Source organism: Ptychodera flava, chromosome 7, assembly GCF_041260155.1.
Source record: "Ptychodera flava strain L36383 chromosome 7, AS_Pfla_20210202, whole genome shotgun sequence".
Classification (NCBI taxonomy): domain Eukaryota; kingdom Metazoa; phylum Hemichordata; class Enteropneusta; family Ptychoderidae; genus Ptychodera; species Ptychodera flava.
The window spans coordinates 45,849,233-45,874,255 of record NC_091934.1 but is presented as its reverse complement, the minus strand read 5'-3'; the positions used below and the strand labels follow the sequence as shown (position 1 = coordinate 45,874,255).

General features: G+C 36.2%; 1 protein-coding gene across 5 annotated transcripts in view; it reads left to right on the top strand.

Moving 5' to 3' along the window:
* LOC139137710 (uncharacterized) overlaps nucleotides 1–24,426 on the top strand; it is a 107,180-nt gene extending 82,754 nt beyond the window's left edge. For all 5 annotated transcript variants that reach the window (XM_070705949.1, XM_070705947.1, XM_070705952.1 and 2 more), the window contains 21 exons: nucleotides 329–559; nucleotides 956–1,188; nucleotides 1,700–1,886; nucleotides 2,185–2,289; nucleotides 2,835–3,060; nucleotides 3,389–3,564; nucleotides 4,081–4,498; nucleotides 5,197–5,403; nucleotides 5,976–6,119; nucleotides 8,358–8,560; nucleotides 8,951–9,041; nucleotides 9,400–9,662; nucleotides 17,074–17,335; nucleotides 17,806–18,044; nucleotides 19,333–19,423; nucleotides 19,873–20,055; nucleotides 20,397–20,514; nucleotides 21,306–21,828; nucleotides 22,464–22,599; nucleotides 23,389–23,499; nucleotides 24,077–24,426. In XM_070705949.1, coding sequence (XP_070562050.1) covers nucleotides 329–559; nucleotides 956–1,188; nucleotides 1,700–1,886; nucleotides 2,185–2,289; nucleotides 2,835–3,060; nucleotides 3,389–3,564; nucleotides 4,081–4,498; nucleotides 5,197–5,403; nucleotides 5,976–6,119; nucleotides 8,358–8,560; nucleotides 8,951–9,041; nucleotides 9,400–9,662; nucleotides 17,074–17,335; nucleotides 17,806–18,044; nucleotides 19,333–19,423; nucleotides 19,873–20,055; nucleotides 20,397–20,514; nucleotides 21,306–21,828; nucleotides 22,464–22,599; nucleotides 23,389–23,499; nucleotides 24,077–24,289 — 4,360 coding nt within the window. In that variant the 3' untranslated portion in view covers nucleotides 24,290–24,426. The remainder of the gene's footprint in view (nucleotides 1–328; nucleotides 560–955; nucleotides 1,189–1,699; nucleotides 1,887–2,184; nucleotides 2,290–2,834; nucleotides 3,061–3,388; nucleotides 3,565–4,080; nucleotides 4,499–5,196; nucleotides 5,404–5,975; nucleotides 6,120–8,357; nucleotides 8,561–8,950; nucleotides 9,042–9,399; nucleotides 9,663–17,073; nucleotides 17,336–17,805; nucleotides 18,045–19,332; nucleotides 19,424–19,872; nucleotides 20,056–20,396; nucleotides 20,515–21,305; nucleotides 21,829–22,463; nucleotides 22,600–23,388; nucleotides 23,500–24,076) is intronic.
* Nucleotides 24,427–25,023: the final 597 nt, after the last annotated feature.

The following is a 25,023-nucleotide window of genomic DNA, read 5'->3' as shown; positions in this document are numbered from 1 at the left end:
TATCCTATAAACAGTTTCACATTCACCATTGATTACAATGGGTTTGCCATTTTGGCTAAAATGTGCTGATTAAAGTATCAGGACTCAAGTGCCTTGCATTAAAACTTCCCACATTAACCTCAATGTCAAAATCAGAAAGAGGGTGTTGCAAGTTTCATGAGGCCAAAGTTAATCATTATGTAAAATGTATGAATAATTAAACATTCCAACAGCTACATGGTATTACATTGTTATCATTGTTACAGTTGTAATTTTTGTACAGCTAGCGCATTTAAATACTAAATCTTGTGATGTTAATTTTCACATGCATGATTTCATCATTTTTCAGGCATTTCTTTGAAGTTTGGTATCTGAAGCAACAAAGGATTTCTCTGCAGCGACAGATCCAAGAATCCATGGCCAGGAAGACAATGAAAAGACAAGTGATATACACTTGGCTGGTGAATGTACGCAAACAGAAAGAAAGGAGGGAGAAATTCATTGCTTTATTGGAACGGATCCATTTGAGACAAGCCTTGAATGACTGGAGGCATTTTACAAGATTTAAAAATCAACTCAGGTAGGGTAAACAGTGTATATATATATATATATATATATATATATATATATATATATATATATATATATATATATATATATATATATATATATATATATATATATATATATATATATATATATATATATATATATATATCAGGCAAGCATTTGTTTCATATATGGAGGGGCATACTAAATGTGTGCCACCAAAGCATTTGTAGTAGCTTTCAGTGTTCCATTTGTAAACAAGGCTAACACACTTCTCCTACCATATATAGATGAATGTAAACGTGCCATGACTGAGCATCTTTAGTCAGAGAAACCTAATTGATGCATTCTGTGATTCTTTGCAATTTAATTTTTGTTCGTTTAATATTTATTTTGTGTGATTGTTTCAATCAACTTTACACAATAGGGAGAAAATGCAAGATTACCAAGCAGTCAAAGAGAAAAGGCAGCTCTGTCGATGTTATCTGAGGTGGCAAGAAATGTTTAGAGTTCGTCTTGAAGAACAGCGTGCAAGACAGATGTGGTCGGAGCAATGTGCTCTCAAAGCTTATGATTGCTGGAAGGAATTTGTGAGAAGACGACGCCTTGAACACACATTGGCTGAAACTCAACCAATCAGGGACCTCAATATCATGAGAAGTAAGCAGTCAAAATTATTATAAATTTTATTTAAGAGCATTAAAGTGCTAGATACAGAATTGCACAGTTATGTAAACACAAAATTAATTCAAGTTGACAGTAATGATATCAATAACTGAAATATCAAATATCACAGTAATTATCTATTCAAAAGAATATTGTAATATATTCTGTATCATCCATTTATTCATTCAATATTTGTTTATTTATTCATTTATTTGTTTATTTATTTATTTTAACGTGTTGGAATAATCACTGTAATTGTGCACCATATTAACAACCAGTCATTTTGCAAAAATTTGTGGAAATGTTCAGGTGAAAGAGGCTGTTGATTTCAACACAGTCTCTCAGTTATAAAACCTTTAAGCCAGCTCACAATGGCGCTCATATTTTGTTGCTGTAGACTAAAGTATTTCATAATGCCGGATTTTGAACTACAGACTTTTGTTGAAAAAAAATGAAGAAACGAACAGTTGTTAATTGAAGCTCACGTTTTTTTTCATTTTATCAGATGCTTTCATGATCTGGTTGAAAGCCAAACAGCAAGCTGACTGGGATCAGCAAAAAGCGGAATCTGTACAACTGATATTGGAACACAACTGTGTGCATAGAATACTAACAGAATGGAGAATACTTGCCAAACAAAGCAAAACAATCCAACCAATGGTTGAAAGAAGCAACAGAAAACTTGTACTGCGGTGAGTTCATGAATTCCTAGATTTCAGTGTTGGAGTGTTTTCAGAGTTATTACAAACAATATTGTGATATAATAATACTTGCACTCCTTAAAATACTAATTTAAAAAAAGAGATTGCAAATGGATCAAGCAAAAAGTTGTTTTTTCTATTTTCAAAAGAACAACGATAGTGTATTGCAAACAGACCATTATTTTTGTTTCTTCTGTTGATAAAAAACTACCAGTGTCACATTAGTTGATTTGTTTCTTGATTGCAAATTGTTTCTAATCTTAGAAAATTAATCAACTTTTTGATATAGTGTGTTTGATGCATGGAGGGCTGTTATCCAAAGGAAACATCAGGGTCAACATCAATATGCACATCACCAACATCAGCAGTTGAATGGTGCTTTCATGGAATGGAAGTAAGTTCTTTTTATCACAGGTTTCTTACAATGAACTTTATACATTATGTTTACGGACTCCAGAAGGAAGTCTTTCATAAGTTTCTTACTTTTTTGCGATGGCATAACAAATCAAGATAGGATTTGTGCTTTCCTACAAAGTCCTAGAATGCCTTGAATTTCAAACATATCCCAGAATGTACTGGAAAATAGCTCCACAATAAAAACTATCAAAGACATTGTACCCACAATGTACGTTTGCATGGAAAAATTCCACATTTTCTATACAAACACTGGAAAATGGAAAATGGTCCTTCTAATTACCAAGTTTACTGATAATTGTCCAAAAATCCTTGACAGGCTTAAAATTTTAAGTTTCTTTGAATATGTAGATCCTACATACATGCATGCACAGTTTCGTGAAAATTGTTTGTATGTAGCAATGTGAAGATTTCGCCTCTGTAGGCTGTCAATAAAATACAAAGAATTTTCAGTTTTGAAATTTACAGCCATGACATCCTGAAGTGCAATTGTGAACTGATTTTGTTGAATGTTTGCATCCACAGGAAGAAAGCTGAAGTGTTGCAAAGAGAAAAGGAAATAGCTCAAGAAATCTTGGAGAATAAATTAAGACGTTGCATGCAGGGCTGGCACGATGTGGCACAGAGAACTGTTCAATGTAACATGTTTCAGGAACAGACAGATCACAGTAAACTTCAACAGTCATTCAACAAATGGAGAGAATCATGGGAAGATTTAGTGGAGAAAAGAGATGACGAACAGGCACAACATGTAAATAACTATTGTTGTAACGAACTTACAGGGAATATTTTTAAGATTAATGAATTTAGTGATAAGGCAATAAGAAAGATATGGTTTGTCAGAGTATATTGGTCAATCTGAATAAGCAAAGAAGGGGAGCCAATGAAGTCACTTCTTTGAAAAAGCATTGGTTTTATATGAGCTGAATATTGATTGGTTAAACCCTGAAAAAATCATTCTTATTTAAACTGTAATAGGATTTGTTACATGAATGAATGCAAGGAGGGTACAGATTTCTAATTTTTGCATTTTCCTGTGGTTAATTTCTTGTGTTTTGCCTTTGTCTTCATTAATTCAGGCCCAAGATCATATTCTGCGAAGTGTGTTCATGAAACGATGGCAGGAAAGTCTGACCAACCAGAAAACCAAGACAGATGAATGTATCAAGTCATTTGGTGAATACCAGAACTTGAACTCAATGAAATCAGCTTTCTTCAATTGGAAAAAACAATACATATCAAATCAAATGGCAAAGTAAGTCAGTGTTGAAATGTAATAGTGAGTCAATGTGATTTACAAGTGAGTCATTGAAATTGATAAATGAACATATGAGTAGCACAGCCTAGTGAATCAATGAAAAATGGTTAGAGCCATTGCAATGAGCGAATGAGCTGATCAAGTGAGTCAATGAAACAGCCAAATGAGCATATCAAGACAGCCTAGTGAATCAATGAACATTTGGTGACAGCCATTCAAGTTTCCAGGTGTGTCGATGAAATGGCTGAGTAAGCTAATGAACTTATCAAGTGAATCAATGAAACACTTGTTGAATGGTCAAATGAAATTATCGGGTGACCCAATGAAATAAACTAGTTAGTCAACAGTGTTAACTCATTGACTCATTAATCAAGACAGCAGTAAGATAAATTGATAAAATAGTCTGTACAGTTTTCATGTGGCATATAGCATTCATTTTTTTTCAACAGACAGCAGATTTTGCTTTCCACATTTACAGACAGGTCACTCTATTAATTTCATTTCACATTGCAGGGAATACCATGATGACTTGCAAACCCGTCTAATGAGCCGTATCATGCAGTCCTGGAATGAACACACCAAACAGTCCTTTCAAGAATCTGTTGACAAGTTCATGCTGACCTTGGGAGGTCCAAGTTCTCCGTCCCTAAGCCTTGACTCCTCACTGTCCCAATCAAGCACAAGCCAAATCTCAGAAGCCATGTCTCAAAACAGCAGTGGTTTCCATAGCAACGTGCCCTTGCCATCAAGTGCCAGTAGCAACAACAGTAACCATGGCGTCAACTTAGACGGTAATGGTATTCTGCCGGAGGAGCCCTACCGATGGGAAGACATCAAAATTTTTCCAAAGGCTTCCAGCAGAGCTCGATCCGATTCTTTTCCAAGTCTTTACTCCGATTCCTTGCATGTGGAAGTACCACAATATAAACAGGTCAGTGGTCTAATAGCCTTCTGAAAATGTCCTGTATTCTGTTCTTCCTGACAATTTGGAATGGGAGATAGAAGGAATACTGGACACTATAATATGTGAGAAAATCATTATTAAAGGGAGGGGGTTGTTTAAGAACTGCCTTCAGTGTAAAAACTGTATTGCTAGGTATGTTTTGGATTGATGAAAGTCAAAATATGTTTGTCATAATGTACACTGTAAACTTTAAATCAACTATGTTGATATGATGCATCTAGATATTGTTCATGAAATACATTGTTTGTAAACAAAATTGTACAGATGTAGTTCTGACAATCCCCTCCTTTTAATGTCTATATTTACACATATACATTGCTATGTTGTGGGTGTGTGTGAGTGTGTGTATGTCTTTACAGGGTCTTATTATCACACAGTTGTCTTTCTAACCTTAGAGTTTTGACTCGCTGAATTTTTATCAATGCATCAGAGAAGAATTATAAAGTTTTTGCAAGAGTGATGTATATATCTTTCTGCAGAAAGTCAATATTGAAATAAAATTTTAATGAGATATTGTCATTATCACATGCATGCATGCTTGACTCATCGGTCCTTACATCTCAAAGTCTTTATATTTTGATGTAAGTATACAGAGATGGCCAGTTTCCGCAGACAATTGAATCTGATACAAACAGTTTCTTATAGTTTTCTCTCATTGATTGCAGGCAATGCTTCGTCGGGTTATTCTTCACTGGAAGCTATGGCCAGCCAGCACAGCATTTCAGCAGTGGCTGGAGTACACCAGAAAACAGAAACTCCTGCGTCAGCTTCGATACAAGATGGAGTACACATGTATCATACTGACTCTGAAGCAAGGCTGGATGTCTTGGAAGAGACACTACATGGCATCAGTGACTGCTAAGAGACACTGGGTAAGGTTTGAAAATTTGAGATGGCATGTATTTGGTTCAGAGTTAGTCTGGTTTTACCATATCTCAGTGATTACTTATTGTAATATCTATGATACACACTACTCATGGCCCTCATAGCATGCCATGAGACATACAATTTATCTCATGGAGTATGCCATGAGACACAAATCATGTACTACAGATACTGCCATGAGACATAAAATTTGTCTCATAGAGTATATACCATGAAATACAAAACTTCTTCTACTGATAGTGATATGAGACTAATTGTTTCAACAGAACTGTGCCAAGAAACATGCTAGTAAATCAATATTCTTATCTTTCTCAGACAAAGACTTTTGCTTTATAAAGTGTGTGACCTAGGAAGACTTTATCAAGTTTGTCAAGAATGACAACACCATATAATGTTATTAATCATCGTAAATTGAAAATTTATCTGAAAAATTTGGATCAGGTTAGAGTTGGCAATCTGTTTCATATGTGGAATGTTTGAAAGGTTAAGTAGGAAGAAACACAGGACTGACTTATTTTCTACAAAGTCATGACAATATCAATACCTTTTCCATTTACAGGAAACAAAACAGAAGGAGAAATGTTTCCATGCATGGCTGTATTACAAAATTGACAGGAAACGTAAAACACACAAAGCGGTCATTGCAGATAGACACGCCAACAGCGGAATGTTGACAAGAGCTTTTATTGTCTGGAGGCAAAGGGTAAGATTTGCATCAAATTGTCATTATTATCATACTGGTTGATGTAAACTGATTGGAGGCAAAGGGTAAGATTTGCATCAAATTGTCATTATTATCATACTGGTTGATGTAAACTGATTGGAGGCAAAGGGTAAGATTTGCATCAAATTGTCATTATTATCATACTGGTTGATGTAAACTGATTGGAGGCAAAGGGTAAGATTTGCATCAAATTGTCATTATTATCATACTGGTTGATGTAAACTGATTGGAGGCAAAGGGTAAGATTTGCATCAAATTGTCATCATTATCATACTGGTTGATGTAAACTGGTAAAAAAGCAAACACTTTCAGTATTATTGAAATGAGTTTTATTAACTATAGTTATTTTTCACTTCATGCCTGTTATTTTGCATATACTCAAAACATTTTATGTAAATATGATAGTATCACTTGTGGTAACCTTATAAAAGTGGTAATATTTTCATCTGCAAAGTTTACAGTCTTTGAATAGACAGCACCACCATCTTTGTTGTGGCTCATTATTTTGTTGATCTATAAATTCATTGTCAAATAATTAATCACAATTATTCATTTTAAAGTGAAATTCCAGCAATGAATAAACTAACTTGTTTACTATCCTTTTACCATTACATCTATCACAGTTCCTTAATGTATTATCATATTAATGTTTCATATAATGATTTAAGTCATCATTTATTTATACATTGTATCTCTTTTTCTTGTCCTGTTTGTACAGTGTACTAAATTAAAGAAATCTGGTGTAAGCTATTGTAATCAGCGTATTATGACAAGTGTTAGTATCTCTATGTTCAGGTTGCTTGAAAAGTGGCCTAGATTCCTTTTCCATCCGCTTGCCTCCGTACCTCCGTCTCCGTGGAGATGGAGGTACGGAGGCAAGCGGACGGAAAAGGAATCTAGGTTGCTTGAAAAGTGAAATGTTGTCATATTGTTGTTTTGTCCCAGACCTCTATTTTAAGCATTCTGTAAAGAAAAAGTAGCCATGCCTTTTTGTAATTTTTCACCATTTTGTGCTCCTTGTATCAACTGCAGGTTATTGTACTACAGCAAAGATATTTCCAATAGCCCAGTATTTAGCCTGCAAATATTGCATGCATTAATGTTGTTGACTGCTGATTAAGACTGACTTTGCTTAACATTACAGTTCTCTTATTACAAATAAATATTTGTCGAAAATGTTTGTCAATATCTGGAAACTTTGCATAGAAGGTTACAGATGCATAAAATCATACGTCAAGGGCTGTGGTCGTAGACATAGGTGCAAAGCTGACACAATTTGTCAAAATTACTATCAGTACCAGCCGAAGTCACAAACACAATGCTTTTGGTAACTAACCACAAATAACAATCAGGGCTATTAATTTTATCAGTACTTCACTTTGCAGTCAATATTGGCTGTTGCACATCATAGCATATACTTGGCATTTTAATGCACTCTAGAAATTAGACCAAGGTGGTTGTTGATACAAAAAATAAATTCGGTGAAAAAAATTCCAAAGGTACAAGGCACTCCCCCTAAAATTATTCTCTCTTGTCATAAGTTTAAGTCATATAAATGCATGATTGTAGCATTGAATTTTCCTTTTCTGTGTAGCTGTGAATATCTCTTGTGTATCAGCAGATAGCAAACCTCCAGTTCCCTTGTCAATACAGAGTTTGCTTATAGATGAAGTGGAGAATAGTTTGTGTAGCCTGCGATGTGTGATTGACAAGTCAACATGTTGTAATGTGCAATTGTAGTAGTTTGTAGCAGCTCTGTTGCCCCTTTTTTGAGATAGTTGTTGTGTTTACTGTTTGTTTGTGTTATGTCTTGTGGTAGCATTACTTCTGCCAAACATTGAGTTTGTCATTAGTATCAGAATAAATTTGAATGAAAAGTGTAGAGTACAGACAAAGAAACAAAGCAGCTTATGTAGAATAGAATGTGATTGGTAGCTGTATTTTGTAAAATGGAATGTGATTGGTCACTGTATTTCATAAAATGAAATTTGATTGGTAGCTGTATTTTGTAATTGGTAGCTGTATTTTGTAGCAGTTTGTACTTTTCCTGCTCTATCCCTTGCTTTATTAGATGCCATGTTTCATACAACTCTCATTCCGTTATGTATTTATCATCCTTCAAATCATTGAAGGAAACATTTACTTGTCAGGTCATTCACTTTTACTTACCTGTATCATAATGTCTAAAAGGATTTGCTATTTTTACCTCCAACACAGACTGCAGAACGCCGTCAGATGATAGGCATTGTTGAGAACTGGCAGGACTATGTTTCAGAGAATGTCAGAATGGAAGGAATGGCTCGTAGAATGAGACATCAGATTGCAGCTAGAACTCTCAAAGAGTGTTTCTCAATTTGGAAAATGAGATCACAACAAGTGGAGAGAGTTATTGAATATCACAAACAAGTTTTGCTCAGAAAGTAAGTACCTATTTATTGAGTTTTTGCTTTCTCTTTATTTTTGTTTGTTTTTTTGTTTAATGGCTTCTTGTTGTTTGGTTAGTTACTAGGAACATGTGATGTGTATTATCAAATGCTAGTATAGAAAAATCACACAATTGACAATTTTTAGCTCCCACGTGCTTTGTGGAGGTATAGCATAGGGAGCCATTTGGATCAGTCGGTGTTTGTCTGTCCGTATAACTGTATAATATCTGTATGTAAATGTCTTTTTGTATAGTATGTATGTATCTATGTATCTATGTATGTTTTCACAGTGTGCCATCATAATACCTTTGCAACTTTCAAAATCAAACAAATTTTTTATCTATCTTACCTAATCCTTTATAATAAATTTTCTATACTCTGCAGGACCTTTATTGGTTGGTTTGTTGTTGCCAGGGAAACAGCTGAACGGAGAAGTAAGATGGTTGAATTTCAAGAGAACAGATGTAAGCGAATGGTGAGGAAATTAACTTTTATTTGTCATAAACATCCTTGATATGTATTTCTCGCAACAACTTAACACCTCAACAAAAGTTACAATGCTTTTGACGGTGCATAAGAGAATTTCAGAGAGTCCAATCAGAGTGACCGACTGATAGATTGACACCAGTGACAATGCCAGGATTTTTAGAGTCACTTAGGATTTTTAGGTACCACTTTGCAGTGGTACCATTGTCTCAATCATACCTGCACTTTAATCTTTACAAAACAAATGAGTCCATATGCAAGTTCACTGCAAATGTCATTGTTTGTATCAGAAAGTCTCTCTTGAGCTAAACTGAGAATAAAGGTTTGTTGTTCTTATTGTACGGCAGGCATTTTATCTGTGGCAGTTGAGACTCTCTCAGAAGGAAGCTGTAGAGTACAGATATCAAATCGTTATGGAAAATAGAATGAGAGAAATCATACAGCGATGGCATTGCTGGGCGATACAGAATCACATGAGAACCAGTCTTTGTAGAGATCTGAGATCTGTCTTTGATATCAGACGATTGCAACACACCTGGAGAGTTTGGAGACAAGAAACTCATCGAATTCAGAAGATGAAGATTATTTACCAGACCAACCTTACGTCAAAGTAAGCAAAGATATTCTTGTCTTTCTTTGGTAATAGTAAGAGTATGACAGATCAGATTATGAGATCAGCCAATCAGTCATTACAGGTGACTGATTGGCCAATGAGATCAGCCAATCAGTGATTACAGGTGACTGATTGGCCAATGAGATCAGCTAGTCCATCATTGCAACTGACAGCTTATCCAAGCAGGTGACTGAATGGCGGATGAGATTAGCCAATCTGTACAGAGAATCTCTCCATATAATATGTTGATAAGACAACCTTTCTGTACAGCTCCCTGATTGGCACAAAGGTCATATTCTTATGTGTCGAATGCTTGTTCTGCATTCTGATTGGCCAGTCTCTTCTGCCTAATGCTGATTGGTTTATCATTCGATACTCTCTTCTAATCAGTCAAACATTTTATGAAATAAAAATGCTATTATTTTGAATAAATCACATTGACTTTTCAAGGTCTGACAAATACTGAAATAGTATCATTTAATTAGTCCCCACGGACACCGTCCGGGGGGACTTATAGGTTTGGTCATGTCCGTGCGTGCGTCGTGTGTGCGTCCGTCCGTGTGTGCGTCCGTCCGTCCGTTCACACAGATATCTCAGAGATGCAAGAAGCGATTTCATTCAAACTTGGTACAAGGATTACTTCATATGTCATACAGATGCACGTCGATTTGTTTTGGGATACGATCCAATATGGCCGCCAGGCGGCCATTTTATTACGATTTTTTCATGTACAGAGCCATAACTCAGACATGTTTCAACCAATTTTATTCAAAGTTGGTACAAGGACATTGACCAATGTCATAGATATGCACGTCAATTTTTTTTGTGATATGATCCAATATGGCTGCCAGGCGGCCATTTTATTACGATTTTTTCATGTACAGAGCCATAACTCAGACATGTTTCAACCAATTTTATTCAAAGTTGGTACAAGGACATTGACCAATGTCATAGATATGCATGTCATTTTTTTTGTGATACGATCCAATATGGCTGCCAGGCGGCCATTTTATTACGATTTTTTCATGTACAGAGCCACAACTCAGACATGTTTCAACTGATTTTATTCAACGTTGGTACAAGGACATTGACCAATTTCATAGATATGCACGTCAATTTGTTTTGTGATACAATCCAATATGGCCGCTAGGCGGCCATTTTATTATGATGTTTTCATATACAGAGGCATAACTCAGGCATATCTCAACCGATTTTATTCAAAGTTGGTACAAGGACATTGACCAATGTCATAGATATGCACGTCAATTTGTTTTGTGATACGATCCAATATGGCTGCTGTGTGGCCATTTTGTTACGATTTTTTCATATACAGAGGCATAACTCAGGCATATCTCAACCGATTTTATTCAAAGTTGGTACAAGGACATTGACCTATGTCATACATATGTACGTCGATTTTTTATGTGATACGATCCAATATGGCCGCTAGGCAGCCATTTTATTACGATTTTTAGCGACGAAGTTACGTAACTGAGGAAGCTTATAGAGTTGGGAGAAGCAAAGTTGACGTCACTTCCGTCAACAACTTCCGTAAAACTATTTTGTCACACCACGTGATCAGTGTTATCTAACGACTACAGCATACCATTCACGCTGCACACTCTCTATCAGCGAAAATAGTATCGTGTTGGATTGACATTATAATTGAACTTAGAGCGTACGTGTGAGTGTATTGGCTTACATGAAAATGCGATAGACAATGATGCATTTACGTTAGAACGTCCATGCTCGATCAAATTGTTTTTGTTCTGTCGGTGTAAATTACGAGATTGGTGGATGTGGATGGACATCTTGCGTGCGTTTGGCCGTTTTGATCTCCTTTTTACTGTGCAGGGGAGAATGAATTACGTTCCTCATGGGTTTCAAATATGTAAAAAAAATACGAAGTTTTGAGTGGATTTACGATTTCGTTTGCAAAATTACGAGCGAAAATTTCAGCTTCCCATTTCATCGGCGCGACCGTGCAAGAAACCTCAGTCTCCTACTACCTCCATGATCACATGTTGTACTAGCCCTGCGTACGATGCTGTGTGTTCCGCTACAGCTAATCGCCCCGCTCACCACAGCCCTGCAAAGACCCGTACGTAGGGTCGGTGACTTCAAATCCATTTTGGGACTTGACGTAAAAAGCCAAATTACTGCCGAAATTCAGCATTCTTGGGCCCAAGTCGTATCCCAGCCTACCTCAGCTACTCGATCGCTTCCAAAAATGCCAGTCTTTTATTCAATTCTCGTAAAGTAAATAACCGTCGATGTCGGCAACTCTCTCGCTAGCCCTGCGTATGCTGTGTGCTAGACTGGCATTTTTGGAAGCGATCGAGTAGCTGAGGTAGGCTGGGATACGACTTGGGGCCCAAGAACGCTGAATTTCGGCAGTAATTTGGCTTTTTACGTCAAGTCCCAAAATGGATTTGAAGTCACCGACCCTACGTACGGGTCTTTGCAGGGCTGTGGTGAGCGGGACGATTAGCTGTAGCGGGACACACAGCATCGTACGCAGGGCTAATGTTGTACCACACGAACATGAAAGGCCTCTGAAACACTCAGTGTGTAAGCGTGTGGAAATTTTCGTAGTGTTTTTTCTCATTTAATTTGGCAAATTATCAGCAAAAAACTCAATAATTCAAGGTAACCCTTTCTTCTCAATCGCTTCCTGGAGTTTCAAAGTCATACCAACGAAAATGAGTGAAAAATGTCGGTGCAAAAATCGTGCATCGGCAAGAGTAGAGACAGAGTATTCATACAGAAATAGCCCATGATTCGAGCTTGGTTTTCGTGTTTTTCGTTTCAATTTTGGCCAAATAGTCGCTTTTTAGCGGGTTTTGAAATTTTTAAAGCATATAAAAACATTAAAATGACTTTTCATTAACAAACGAAATAAAAAAATTAGAAATTCAATTATTTATCTACAAAATAAAAATATTTTTGGCAAGTGAATCATGCAGCTAAAAAGTGATCAATCAATGTTTTGGACGAGTACGTAGTTTAAGCGATTTTCGTGGGGATTCCCCGACCGTTGGTTCATTGCTGTGGCGCTCGAATACGCCCTACGCAGTCAGTTTCTGTGAAACGGGATGAAATTTTCTTTCAGGCTTACTCTTGAGAAAAGTTACTTATTTATCAGTTGTTGTTTTACTGTTTCATGACACATGTTTTTGATTCAATCACTTGTTGACCTGAAAAACAACGATATTTAGTACTCTTTTTCAACAGACTTTTTAAAGTAGCCGTGATAACAGCTGTCAAAATACTATCGTTTTCAAAGTACATTTTGAGTGAACTTTGTCGATGAACATTCTGAACCATCGTGTAATGTTATGCTTGTCATAGTATCTGCAATTGGAGAATTACTTCACATAGAATAATTTGTAAATGTAAATCAGTGCTGTTGAAGATTACTTATTTGTCAGGGTGTTGCCAAATCTTGTGTGTATATAAGTATGTCCGGTTCTGAGATGAGCTGTATTGGCATGATCGAAAGGAATTTGTTAATAACTGACAATTTAATTAATACAATCAATTTTGAAATTTACTCAAAACTTTTGAGATTGAATTTGTAAATTTACCAAGAATTTTCTGAAGCTAGAGGGGAAACAGACATAACAGTGTGATGGGCGGACCAGAAAGTCCATGGAAATCAAGCAGGTTGTTCTTACATGAACATTGCTGTTTGGTGTGTTGATTTGTAACATGTACACTATGCTAACATGTTTCAACACCCAAGGAAACATTTGCAACTTTATAGTCAATGCGACATATTAATAAAATTATTTTAATTTTGTATCGGAATATCACAAAACAATGTTGTGATCATCGCAGCTGTTATGAGTAAGCATGTGTACTTGGCTGGACCAATCAAGTTTCTGCAAAAAATCATTTCACTGTCATTGACAAGCTAAAGTGACGTCTTTAATAAATGTGTCCAGTCAATATCCAAAGAAAATCAAGGCCATCAATGACACGAAGAAAGTTTGTCAGTCCCCACGGACGAAGTCTGGGGGGACTTATAGATTGGGTCATGTCCGTCTGTCCGTGCGTGCGTGCGTACGTCCGTCCGTCCGTTCACGCAGACATCAGACTGAGACATGCCCTGGTCAATTTGTTTCAAACTTTGCACAAGGATAGTACCCTACCCCATAGAGATGCACGTCGATTTGTTTCACAGTGCGACCAAATTTGGCCGTGTTAGACTTGGAGGACTTTTTAGTTTACCCCTCCATAGACTCCCATGTATAAGGCAGTTCTCCATAGACTCCCAGGTATAAGGCAGTTCTCCATAGACTCCCATGTTTAAGTCAGTTCTCCGTAGACGCCCATGTATAAGGCCAAGAAAAATAAAAATTTAGTTTCTCATCGTATTCTAGTGCAAAAAGGATGCAGTGACACAGATTTTAGTCCCCACGGATGAAGTCCAGGGGGCTTATAGATTGGGTCATGGTGTCCGGGTCATTGTGTCTGTTCGTCCATCCGTTCGTCCATCCTTTCACACAGATATCTCAGACATTTTGATAAAATGTCACGTGACATTGGTGACCTTTGACCTCAAATCTACGTATTTGTCCATAACTCAGTAACCACAAGTGCTAAACCCTTCATATATGGTATGATGGGATGACGCCGGATATTATACCTCATTAATTATGCACATATCTAATTTTGAGGGAGCCAATAGAGCTAGAGGTCTGATTTTTGGTATATAGGGATAACGTAGCAATACAATTTTTTTGACAACATTTCACGTGACCTCAATGACCTTTGACCTCAAATATACATATTTGTCCATAACTCAGTAACCACAAGTGCCACACTCTTCATATCTGGTATGATGGGAGACCTTATGACGCCACATATTGTACCTCATTAATTATGTGCATATCGAATTCTGAGCAAGCCAATAGAGCTGGATGTCTGATTTTTCGTATATAGGGATAACTATAGGATAGAAATTTTTTGACAAAATGTCATGTGAACTTGATTTTTTACCTAAAATATACGTTTATGTCAATAAATAAGTCCCACAAGTGCTATGTTCTTTATATTTAGTAGGATGGGAGACCTTATGACAACACACGCTTTACCTCATTTATTATGCACATATCTAATTCTGGGCAAGCGAATAGAGGTAGAGGTCTGATTTTTGGCATATAGGGATTTATTAGCAATACATTTTTTTTTTCAAAATGTCACGTGACCTAAATGACCTTTGACCTTGATTATACATATATATATATATGCATATCTCAGTAACCACAAGTTCTATACCCTTCAATTTTGATAGGATATTAGACCTTAAGATGTCACATCTTGTACCTCATTTATTATGCGCATATGTATTTCTTGGCTGGCCAATACAGCTACAGGTCTGATCTTTTTTCCCAATTTAGAACAATAACTTAGACATGCCTCATGTGTTTCAAATTGGGAACAACGACATAGACCTATGTGCCCATAGATCTCAACATATCAATCCAGTGATACTTCTTAACAGGTGCAGCCAACGGAGCTATTCATCGAAAAAGCCATTCCAGGAGCAATATTTTAGGGCAGGGAATTTTAATTTTGCTAGGGCAGGGGACATGTTTTTAGGTGGCAGGGGAGCAAATTTTAGGTTTTTTTGTAGGGCAGGGCGGATATCGGTTGATTCTCCTGGGGACAGGGCTCGGCGAAAAACTTTTGAGGGGAATTGTTTCCAGGGCAGGGGAAATTGGCAAGTTTTTTCGCCACAGGGTGAGGGAGCTTCAAAAATTCACAGTGGGGAGGGGAAACAGGCAAAAATAAGTGGGGGAGTGGGTAAAAATGAAGTTTGAGTGTTGGAGGGTAAGTCGAAAAAATTTCTGTGGGAGGGTAAATTATGAACAGCGTATTATTTACCCTCTTGACTAAAAATTAGTCAGTTCACATTATATGTCATGCACAATATATCTTATCATAGTAAGGACCTTTTTAAAAGTGCATTGTTCGGTGGCTGCACCTGTCTTAATGACCACATTTCCCTGCCCCATCAAGACTAATGCTCCTATTACTATGTCATTGTCAATTACTTGTTTAGAATTATATTTTAGTTTTAAACTACAGTTCTTTGATGCAGTGTGGTCGTCTGGCAATCCATCATCACAGCAGATGTAGTGCATCCAATACACAGTCCACACTGTCCAATCATGCGTGCATGTTTTCCTGTTATAATTCAATAGGGTCAGAATTTTGTAGCAAGGAACATACAAAATCTTGCAGATAAAGCAAATTCCAAGTTTGGTGGACATGTGAAAATTATGTTTTTTGCCTTCATGTACAAGATGGCATGTTCACCAAGCTGGACGCTCACTGCTAAAAAACCAATAGGTTTTATTACAGTTTCACATTTCAACCCTTTCTTTGCATCTTTCTCAGCAACATTCCCCAAACCTCTCTCCTTGCATCCCTACCGCTAAATGCACTGAGGAGCACAGTGTCATCATTGACGCTATTTTATTATGATTTTTTCATGTAAAGAGCCATGACTCAGACATATTTCCACCAGTATCATTCAAAGTTGACATTGACCTATTTCATACATATGCTCGTCAATTTGTTTCACGTCATGTAGCAGTAACATGTCAATTATTGAAGTTTCGTAAGTAGGCTGATATGTCAAGAAATATGTACTGCATCAAATTCATGAAACTTTATACAGATGTTAACCGATGTAAAGCTCACATTGCTTTAACATTGAAAAAGACATTTATCAGTGTCATTTTAATTAATTTGTAATTGCATAAGTAATGAACTTTCCTAATTAGGGTGATATAGCCACAAATTAATACAACGTCAAATGTGATGAAACTTGATACAGATGTTGATCTCATAGTGTTGTAAATACTGCATCAAACTTTATGAAATATGGTACCAGTGATAATCTGTTAAGTGTTAGAATTGTATGCAAAAATGTTTGCAACATCCTGTTGATTAATTCCTAGTTGACTCACTTTATGAACTTTAGGATGGTGGCCTACATTGGTTTTATGTTTTCATCACCATGGAACTCATTCTTGGCCATTGAGCGCCATCTGTATCAAAGTATTTTTATCACAGACCTAATTAATGAAGAGGACTCTATCCTCTCTGAGGACATGTAATCAAAGTACCCATTATTAACAAGTGGGGACTGTGTCATCAACGATGACTTGTTTTCATTTTTGAAACTCAACAAAGATGAATTTTTTGAATTTTCCATGAAAGTGCATACCTGCTGAAATTCATATATTTGATCATAGACCACAGTCAAGACAGTGTGCTAGCCTTTCAGAAAATTAATATTATGAGAGAGGTAATATATCTGAAAGTAATGTATTCTACCAAATATTGACGCAATGATAAAATGTTGACAAGTGTACATTATTATTCTGTTCAGGTGTCTAATAGCATGGCACCAGGAGGTGAAAAGACGTAAAGAAAATCAACAGAAATGTGATGAGTTCAGACAATTGATGATGCATCGGTCCTTAGCTGTGGCATTCCAAAGATGGTGTGACGTGCACCAAGACAATCAGATAGCCAATGAATTCAGACAACGCAGTGAGGTCATGATGCTCAGACAGGCCTTCTCTGATTGGTGGAACTATACATTGGAGGAAAGGAGTCACAAACATTTCTCAAGAAATATCCTTCAAAAGGTACTTGTAATATCCTTTTTTATATGTTAGAGGTCATCTTTTCTTAATTCCAAATTTACTTAAAAAGTTTCGATATGCATTTATATGTGTTCTTAAATATTTATGAAGCTGCAAAGGGATAATTGGGAACCAGCCTTGAAGTTGGTTCATTGGTAGTAGAGAGCTTCTATGTACTATACATTTGAATAGAAAATGTGACAAATACGGCAAGACATTTTAATGTTTTGCCAGGAAAAACTAAAAAGAGATAATGAATTGGTCTACTAAATTGTTGGTAAGAACAAAAAAATATTACAAGAGTAATTCATGTTTTTTGGTTCATTTTCTGTGTGCTCTGAATTCTTCATAGAATCCATTGTACCTGTAAATTATTTTTAAAAAAATTAAAAGTAGGAACATTTACCTTCATCATCAGTGAAAATACACTATGAGAATAAACTTACCTTTTTATCTTCCTTTTGCTCCCTTAGTGCTTTACAACTTGGAAAGAACACATCTGTCGTCAGAAACGCTTGAAAAGAAAAATGAAGGGTGTCGTCGAACACTGGAGAGAATGGACACAGAGGGGTTTACAACTTGAATACGTTGGTAGACAATACTGTGTGCAGTGTAAAAATCAACAACTACAGTCAGCATTCAGGAAATGGTTGGAAAATTATGAAAAATCTACAATGGGCAGGGACTTCTATCAGAACTCACTGCAGAGAAGGTGAGAAACATTTTGATTTCAGATCAGAGATTGTGTCCATGGTTTCGTGTAGGTTAAAAAGTGGTAGCCATGGATAATTGTTGACAATCTAACATTGTACGTATTTCGAGAAAATGTAATATCTGTTGTTGAAAGGATCACTAGCTGTGCAGCTGTATCTTCTCATGATTTTTTCATAATTTTTGTTGTTAAGGTAGTATGTGCCTCAACTTAAAGTTTTGCTCAAACTTTCCTTAAGGAATCTTTCAACAATTCACTTTCAAAATCAAGAAAAAAATCGAGGGTCACCATGCAAATATTTGTACGAGAGAGACAAATAACTTAAGATTTACCGATATTTAAAGTTCAAAATGGCCGCCATCCCTGTGTTAACTCTATGGAGAAAAGAATTATGAAGTTTGAGAGTCTGAATATCTGTCCCTGAGGCATGTTCTACCTTAATATCATCTGTACAGTCTCATATTCTACTCCCTATTAACCCTTTCACCACCATGGTTTGTCCCAAATCCGTTGTTTTCTATGGTAAAGTTGGACCTGTATACAGGGAACTGGGGTGAAAGGGTTAAAGCATATTGAGTTTCAGAGTATTCAGCTTGTCCACTCAGTGAGTACATGCATAGAATGCATTGTTATTGTTGACAAACAGATCCTATTCCTGGGCAGAATTCAAATGTAAACAATGACAGGACAATTTATATGTATAGATGCTGTGTTGACGAAGTACTAGGTAGTAGGTGTTTCAACATACTTTGAGAAGTAGAACAAGGACTTGCAAGTTACTAACAGAACAAAAAATCTTCAACAGTTACAGCTACTGACCCTTTGACCCTTTGAACCCGGCTTGGACATAAATGTCCGATGACATCATAGAGTACCAGGGGCTCAGGGTGCAAAGGGTTAACATAGAGTATTCAAAACAGTTATTATGAACCTGTTTACCCCAAAGTATCCGTTTACAGTTCCATAATTAACATTGATAACAATAGGTTTGGGCCAAACCACTGTTGTGAAGGGTGAAAATCTCAAGAATCATTATCTAATTCCAAAACTATCTTGATTATTTCACATATGTTTGCACCGTTTGTCAAGTTGGTAGTTTGTTCATGTTGTTTGTTTGAGACTGTAACTGAAAGCATACAGTAGTTTCACCATACACTCTGTTTTTACTCCAGATGTTACTGACGTGAAAGCATACAGTAGTTTCACCATACACTCTGTTTTTACTTCAGGTTGTTACTGTTACTGAAAGCATACAGTAGTTTCACCATACACTCTGTTTTTACTCCAGATGTTTCAGGGCCTGGATGGAAGTTATCTTGAGGAAAGTCACACTCAGGAAAATGCAGGAAGATTTCATGGAAAAAGCAGCAATACGACAGGTAAGCATAGAGAAATGACTCAAAAACACACTCTCATTTTATAGCTGACAGTGTTCCAAGAAATTAAAAAACAAATGAAGCTAACTATGTAGTGCATCTGTTTGAGGACAAAGAGAATATCTTTGCAGTGTCACATACTATGAAGGCAGCAAAATAAAATACATTTTATGCCATCTACATATTACTAACTGCAATCCATTGTTTGTGTAGATAGCAGCAAAGTATATTTGCTGATTGAATAAAACGTGTGATATGATTGGCTGAGTGTTAGATGTGATATGATTGGGTGATGTAGTGAAACATGTATTCTGATTGGCTGATTTAAAAGTGTACATGTTTTCATCATCCCAAGTCATTTCAAAGGTGATGTAACAATGTAGAACTTCACAGCAATCTCCATGTGTATTCAAACAAGACATTGAAATGATGAGAAATACTGTATATTTCAGATGGCCAACATGTTTGAAAGATGGAAGAATGAATACATGCTAGCTGAGACACGTACTGAGATGGTGGATCTTCACACATACAGACGTGACAGAAGACTTCTACACTCTGTGATGGTTGAGTGGAGACAACAAACAAGAGAAAGCAAAGCTGATAGATATATGCATACACTGCTACTGAAAAGGGTAAGAATATAGATTTCAAAAAAGTCTGGAAAGGTTAGAAGTGATAATGAAAACAGTACAAGAATAAACAAACCATGTCATCAATAATTACCATTTCTCTTCCTTGTTTGTGATAGGGTCTGCACTCTATCTGTGGAGGGGTAAATTTACACTGATATGTGTGTGTGTCTAGCTTTATTTGTTATTATCATACCACAATGCAAATTATTGCATTCCATTACTCATTTAGGTCATTTACAGTTTGATTGAACATCAATGGTCACATCAATCGATTTATAAAATTCCATCACCAGTCTCTGTTGTAATTATTTTAATGGAAGTTGTAATCTGTTTCTCCGTAGACATGGTCAAGATGGGTTACTGCTTACCAAAATAATAGGAAAGCAGATGAATATGCAACCAACAAACAAACCAAGAAATTGGTTGCTTGTATGACCTTTTGGTGTCAGTGGGCTAAAGGTAAGTATAATTAGTGTTCTGTCCTTTTTATCACGAGAAAAAGCAAACAGTCATATCTCCACATGTTGGATTTTTGTTGTTGTTTTTTTCAAATTTTCATAGAACTGTTCTCTTCTGTAGCAGTTTCTTGAAAATCAAAATTAGAAATACATCCTTTCTTGACTCTATGAGAAAATATTTGATTTTTGATTTTTAACAAAACAAAGATGGTGAACATTTCATTGATTCCACAGGTTTCAAAATGAGTCCGCACCCAAAAATACAGAGAAGTATTCTAAAAATTTGGGTGTCAGAAAAACTACCAGAGGCACATTCTACGCCTAAAAAGTGAAAGACTTAAACTTTTGCTCAAACTTTCCTCAAGAAATGTTTCAACCATTTTCCTTCAAAATGAAGAATAAAGATTAGGGGTCACTATGCAAATTTTGGTACTAGAGAAACAAATTGCCCAAGATTACTGATATTTGAAATTCAAAATGGCCACTGTCCCTGTGCTAACTCAATGGAGAAAAATATTTGAATTACAAAAAATTAATATGGTGAAAAATTTACTTACACCAAGAGCTTTTAAATGAGCTTCCACAATTAGTGGAACAGAAAAGAATCTTAACCCTTTCACCCCCAGTTCCCTGTGTACAGGTCCAACTTTACCATAGAAAACAATGGATTTGGGACAAACCATGGTGGTGAAAGGGTTAAAGGTTTGAGAGTCCAAATATCTGTTCTGGAGGCACATTCTACCTTAAATATTACTGTAAAGAGTGTCTTAATCTTGATATGTTTGATAACAGGGAACAAAACCAGGAGAGAGAGTTGTGAAATAATTGGCAGAGTACAAGACAAGCAGACACTACACAGAGTGTTTCTCTATTGGAAAGTTGAGACTGGGAAACGACAACTTGCAAGACAGCATTATGAAAAGACATTGCAACAGAAAATGATACGCGACTGGATCAAAAACGTGAACACAGAGAAGAGACTAGCTCTGACAGAGAAACTCGTGAGACTGAAGAGAGAAAGAAGAATTCTGAGGGCGTTCTTCAGAGAATGGAAATGTGAATTTGAATACAGACTGAGAATTAAGAATCTGCTGAGTCATGCTGTGGAGAAGAGAAAGCACAAACATATAGCCAAGTGCTTCAGTCAGTGGAGGAAAGAGATAATGCAACAGAAAGCACAAAGACATTACAGACATCTCCTGGAGAAACGTGTCATAAAGCAGTGGAAATCATTCACAAAGAAACGCAAAGATGAGGTACAGCACGAGAGAGATATGGAAGACCTTGCTGATTATCACTACAATAAAAACTTATGGTAAGAAAAACCAAATTTATGATTTCAATGGGCAGCTTTCATCAAGAAATAAATATTTTAGTGATAAAATTTGAATATATGCAGTGTCAGCAATATTCCCTTCTGAAAATTCCAATAAATTTAGATCTTGTTGTAATAATGTATCATTCCTACAATGAACAGCTGAAATTTTTATACAAACATTCCATACATCTGGTCAGTAATATCTTTATATAAGCAAATACAGCACAGAAACAACCAAGACACTTAGTGTTACAGTGATGCCCTCCATGGTACACATACTTTGTCCCAACACGTCACACTCAGCACACTTCAGCCCTGTTAAACTCTGAAAAACTTACCTTCTACTTGCTAACAGGCACCTTTAACACTTACACACAAAATTAATACTCCTATTTCAATATTAAAAGTCCTACATTCTGATACTTGCATTCTCATTACTTTGATACCATTCTTACTGTGGGATTACTCAGCTGTTGATATGCTGCAACTCAGGTACCACACAACAATCTTAAAGCCTACCTCCCCAAAAAGGGTTCTCACAATCATGTTATAACTTACTTGCTATTTTTTAGCTATAAAATCCACTTTACCTATGTCAGACTGTAACCTTTATTATGTCACCTTGTCAACAGTAAGAAGACTTTGTTGTCATGGCAAAAAGAGATCAAAATGATAAAGTTTGTGAAATCCAAGCAACAGAAGAAATTGCAGGAGTGCTGGACAACATGGAAGTCATCAGCTGAGAGGCAATTCACAGCGAAACAGATTGTAAGTATTTTTTGGATCATTATCAAATCAGATACATCATTATTTCCTAACTTTTTCATAAGAGTTTCATAGAATGTCACCATGTCAAAGATCAATCATAATTTAACATGAAGTAATTAGTAATAAGCACTCTCACATTGTAATGTAATATCATAAAATATAATAGAAATAATACTTTATTTATCATTTTTTGCATCAAAGATTTGATCCAAAGGCTACATCAGTATTCATCAAAGTAACCAAATAAGGAAATGGAGACTGATGCTATTCAATGTGTTTGTGCCTATGTAATGTATTAAAGTGTATGTCTAAGTGTATACATGTGTACTTGAGTAGAACTTGTGCCTCATGAAACAGTAGCAGCAACAAATTGACTCAATCATGAACTATGACTGTATCATGAGACTTCATGAAGTTGTTTAGACTTCATTGTGTACTTGATGTATGCATTGTGTACTTGATGTATGCATTGTGTACTTGATGTATGCATTGTGTACTTGATGTATGCATTGTGTACTTGATGTATGCATTGTGTACTTGATGTATGCATTGTGTGCATTGTGTACTTGATGTATGCATTGTACTTCACAAGGTGAGTTGACACCTCAGATTGCAAGTTTGAACCTCATCATAAGTTTGTATCACAACCAAAAAATGCAAAACTGAATCACTGCAGTGTATCCACAATCAACATTCCATACAAATACACATCACTGTCAACATCTTATTGCCTGATGTCACTGGATTCTTGTCTTCTCTGAATGTTTCTAACATTATTCCTTCCAACAGGCAAATCACAAACTGTATAATTTGATGTGGAGTAAATGGAGGAAGCTATTCATCCAAGTAAGAGTATCTAAAGCAATGACCTTGCAAGACAACAAACATCTGGGGTCAGAGGTATGTTATGAATAATAAGTGATACAATCATAGAAAGATCCTGTCTGCATCTCCACACATCTTACAATAGAATGATGCTGTCCACCCCTCCACACATCTTACAATAGAATGATGCTGTCCACCCCTCCACACATCTTACAATAGAATGATCCTGTCCACACCTCCACACATCTTACAATAGAATGATGCTGTCCACCCTCCACACATCTTACAATAGAATGATCCTGTCCACCCCTCCACACATCTTACAATAGAATGATGCTGTCCACCCCTCCACACATCTTACAATAGAATGATGCTGTCCACCCCTCCACACATCTTACAATAGAATGATCCTGTACACATGGTTAATATTCACGCACCAGATTGTTAACTCTGTTTCTTCATGCATATAAAATTTTCTGTCTACTGTAATCTACCAAGCAGATTATTTCCATCCACTTTGAAAAAGGCAATCAATTTTCACATCTGTTATTAAAGTTTGCTGCCTAGAAATGTTTGCCAGTTTTTATTGATGAGAGATTTTCATGGATGATACTGTTTCCCTAAATATTTTTGTTACTTTATTTATTGACAGGCTTTCAATGGTTGGAGACAGTACACAGCTGTACATCACCTTGGTAACCAGGTGGCAGAAACGCATCAACTCAGACAGCTGAAATTGACCTTTGACCTGTGGAAAGAGAAATATAACAGTCACAATTCTAGTGGTACATTGACAAGTTATTCCAGTGCGCCAGGCAACCTGTCATCATCATCTAGTGAAACTCTGTCTGTCACATGGAATTAATCCCTCATAACATGCTGGCTGTCCGTTTGCAAAAAGCAGTACCTTACAGAAGAAGTCACCAGTCAATAAGTGACAACTTTACTGAAATGTGTTTTGGTGCAGAGACAGACCCCCTAACCTAATGAGCAAAAGTTATAAATATAAGAAAATTTCACACTAATAAAGAAAGATACCTATCTACTTGTTGTCAAAGATCAGAATACATTTTAACTGTGAAATCTTTAAAGTTTCTCAAGAGATGTAATAAGGTAACACAGTCCCTAATTGGTATGATGTTAACAAAATATGTAGTCACTGTGATCTATCATCTTACTAGCTGATTATAATGATATAAACCAATTCATTAAGTGCCATTTTTATATTTAAACTGAAGTTTTTGTCCATCACATTTATTTGTGTAGAGCTAAATGATATATAATATATGTGTGTGTCAATGTCATAATTTTGTTTGCACACCAGGTAAACTAGCTTATTTCAAATACTGAGACTTAAATTTCATTAGTTGCTGGGTATGTCTAATTCGGTGAGATTTTATCAATATATGAAGTGGATAATTGTATGTAATGAAAATATATACACATTTTAATTTTGGAAGCATATGTTGAGTTTTAAAGTTTGTATGCTTGTCAAATCATGCTTTTGACTAAAAAACATAAAAAACTCTGTCATCTAGACAAAGAGACCGCTATTAGCTTCACCACAATAGGGTAGCCTGAGTTAATAGGGTTTTATGT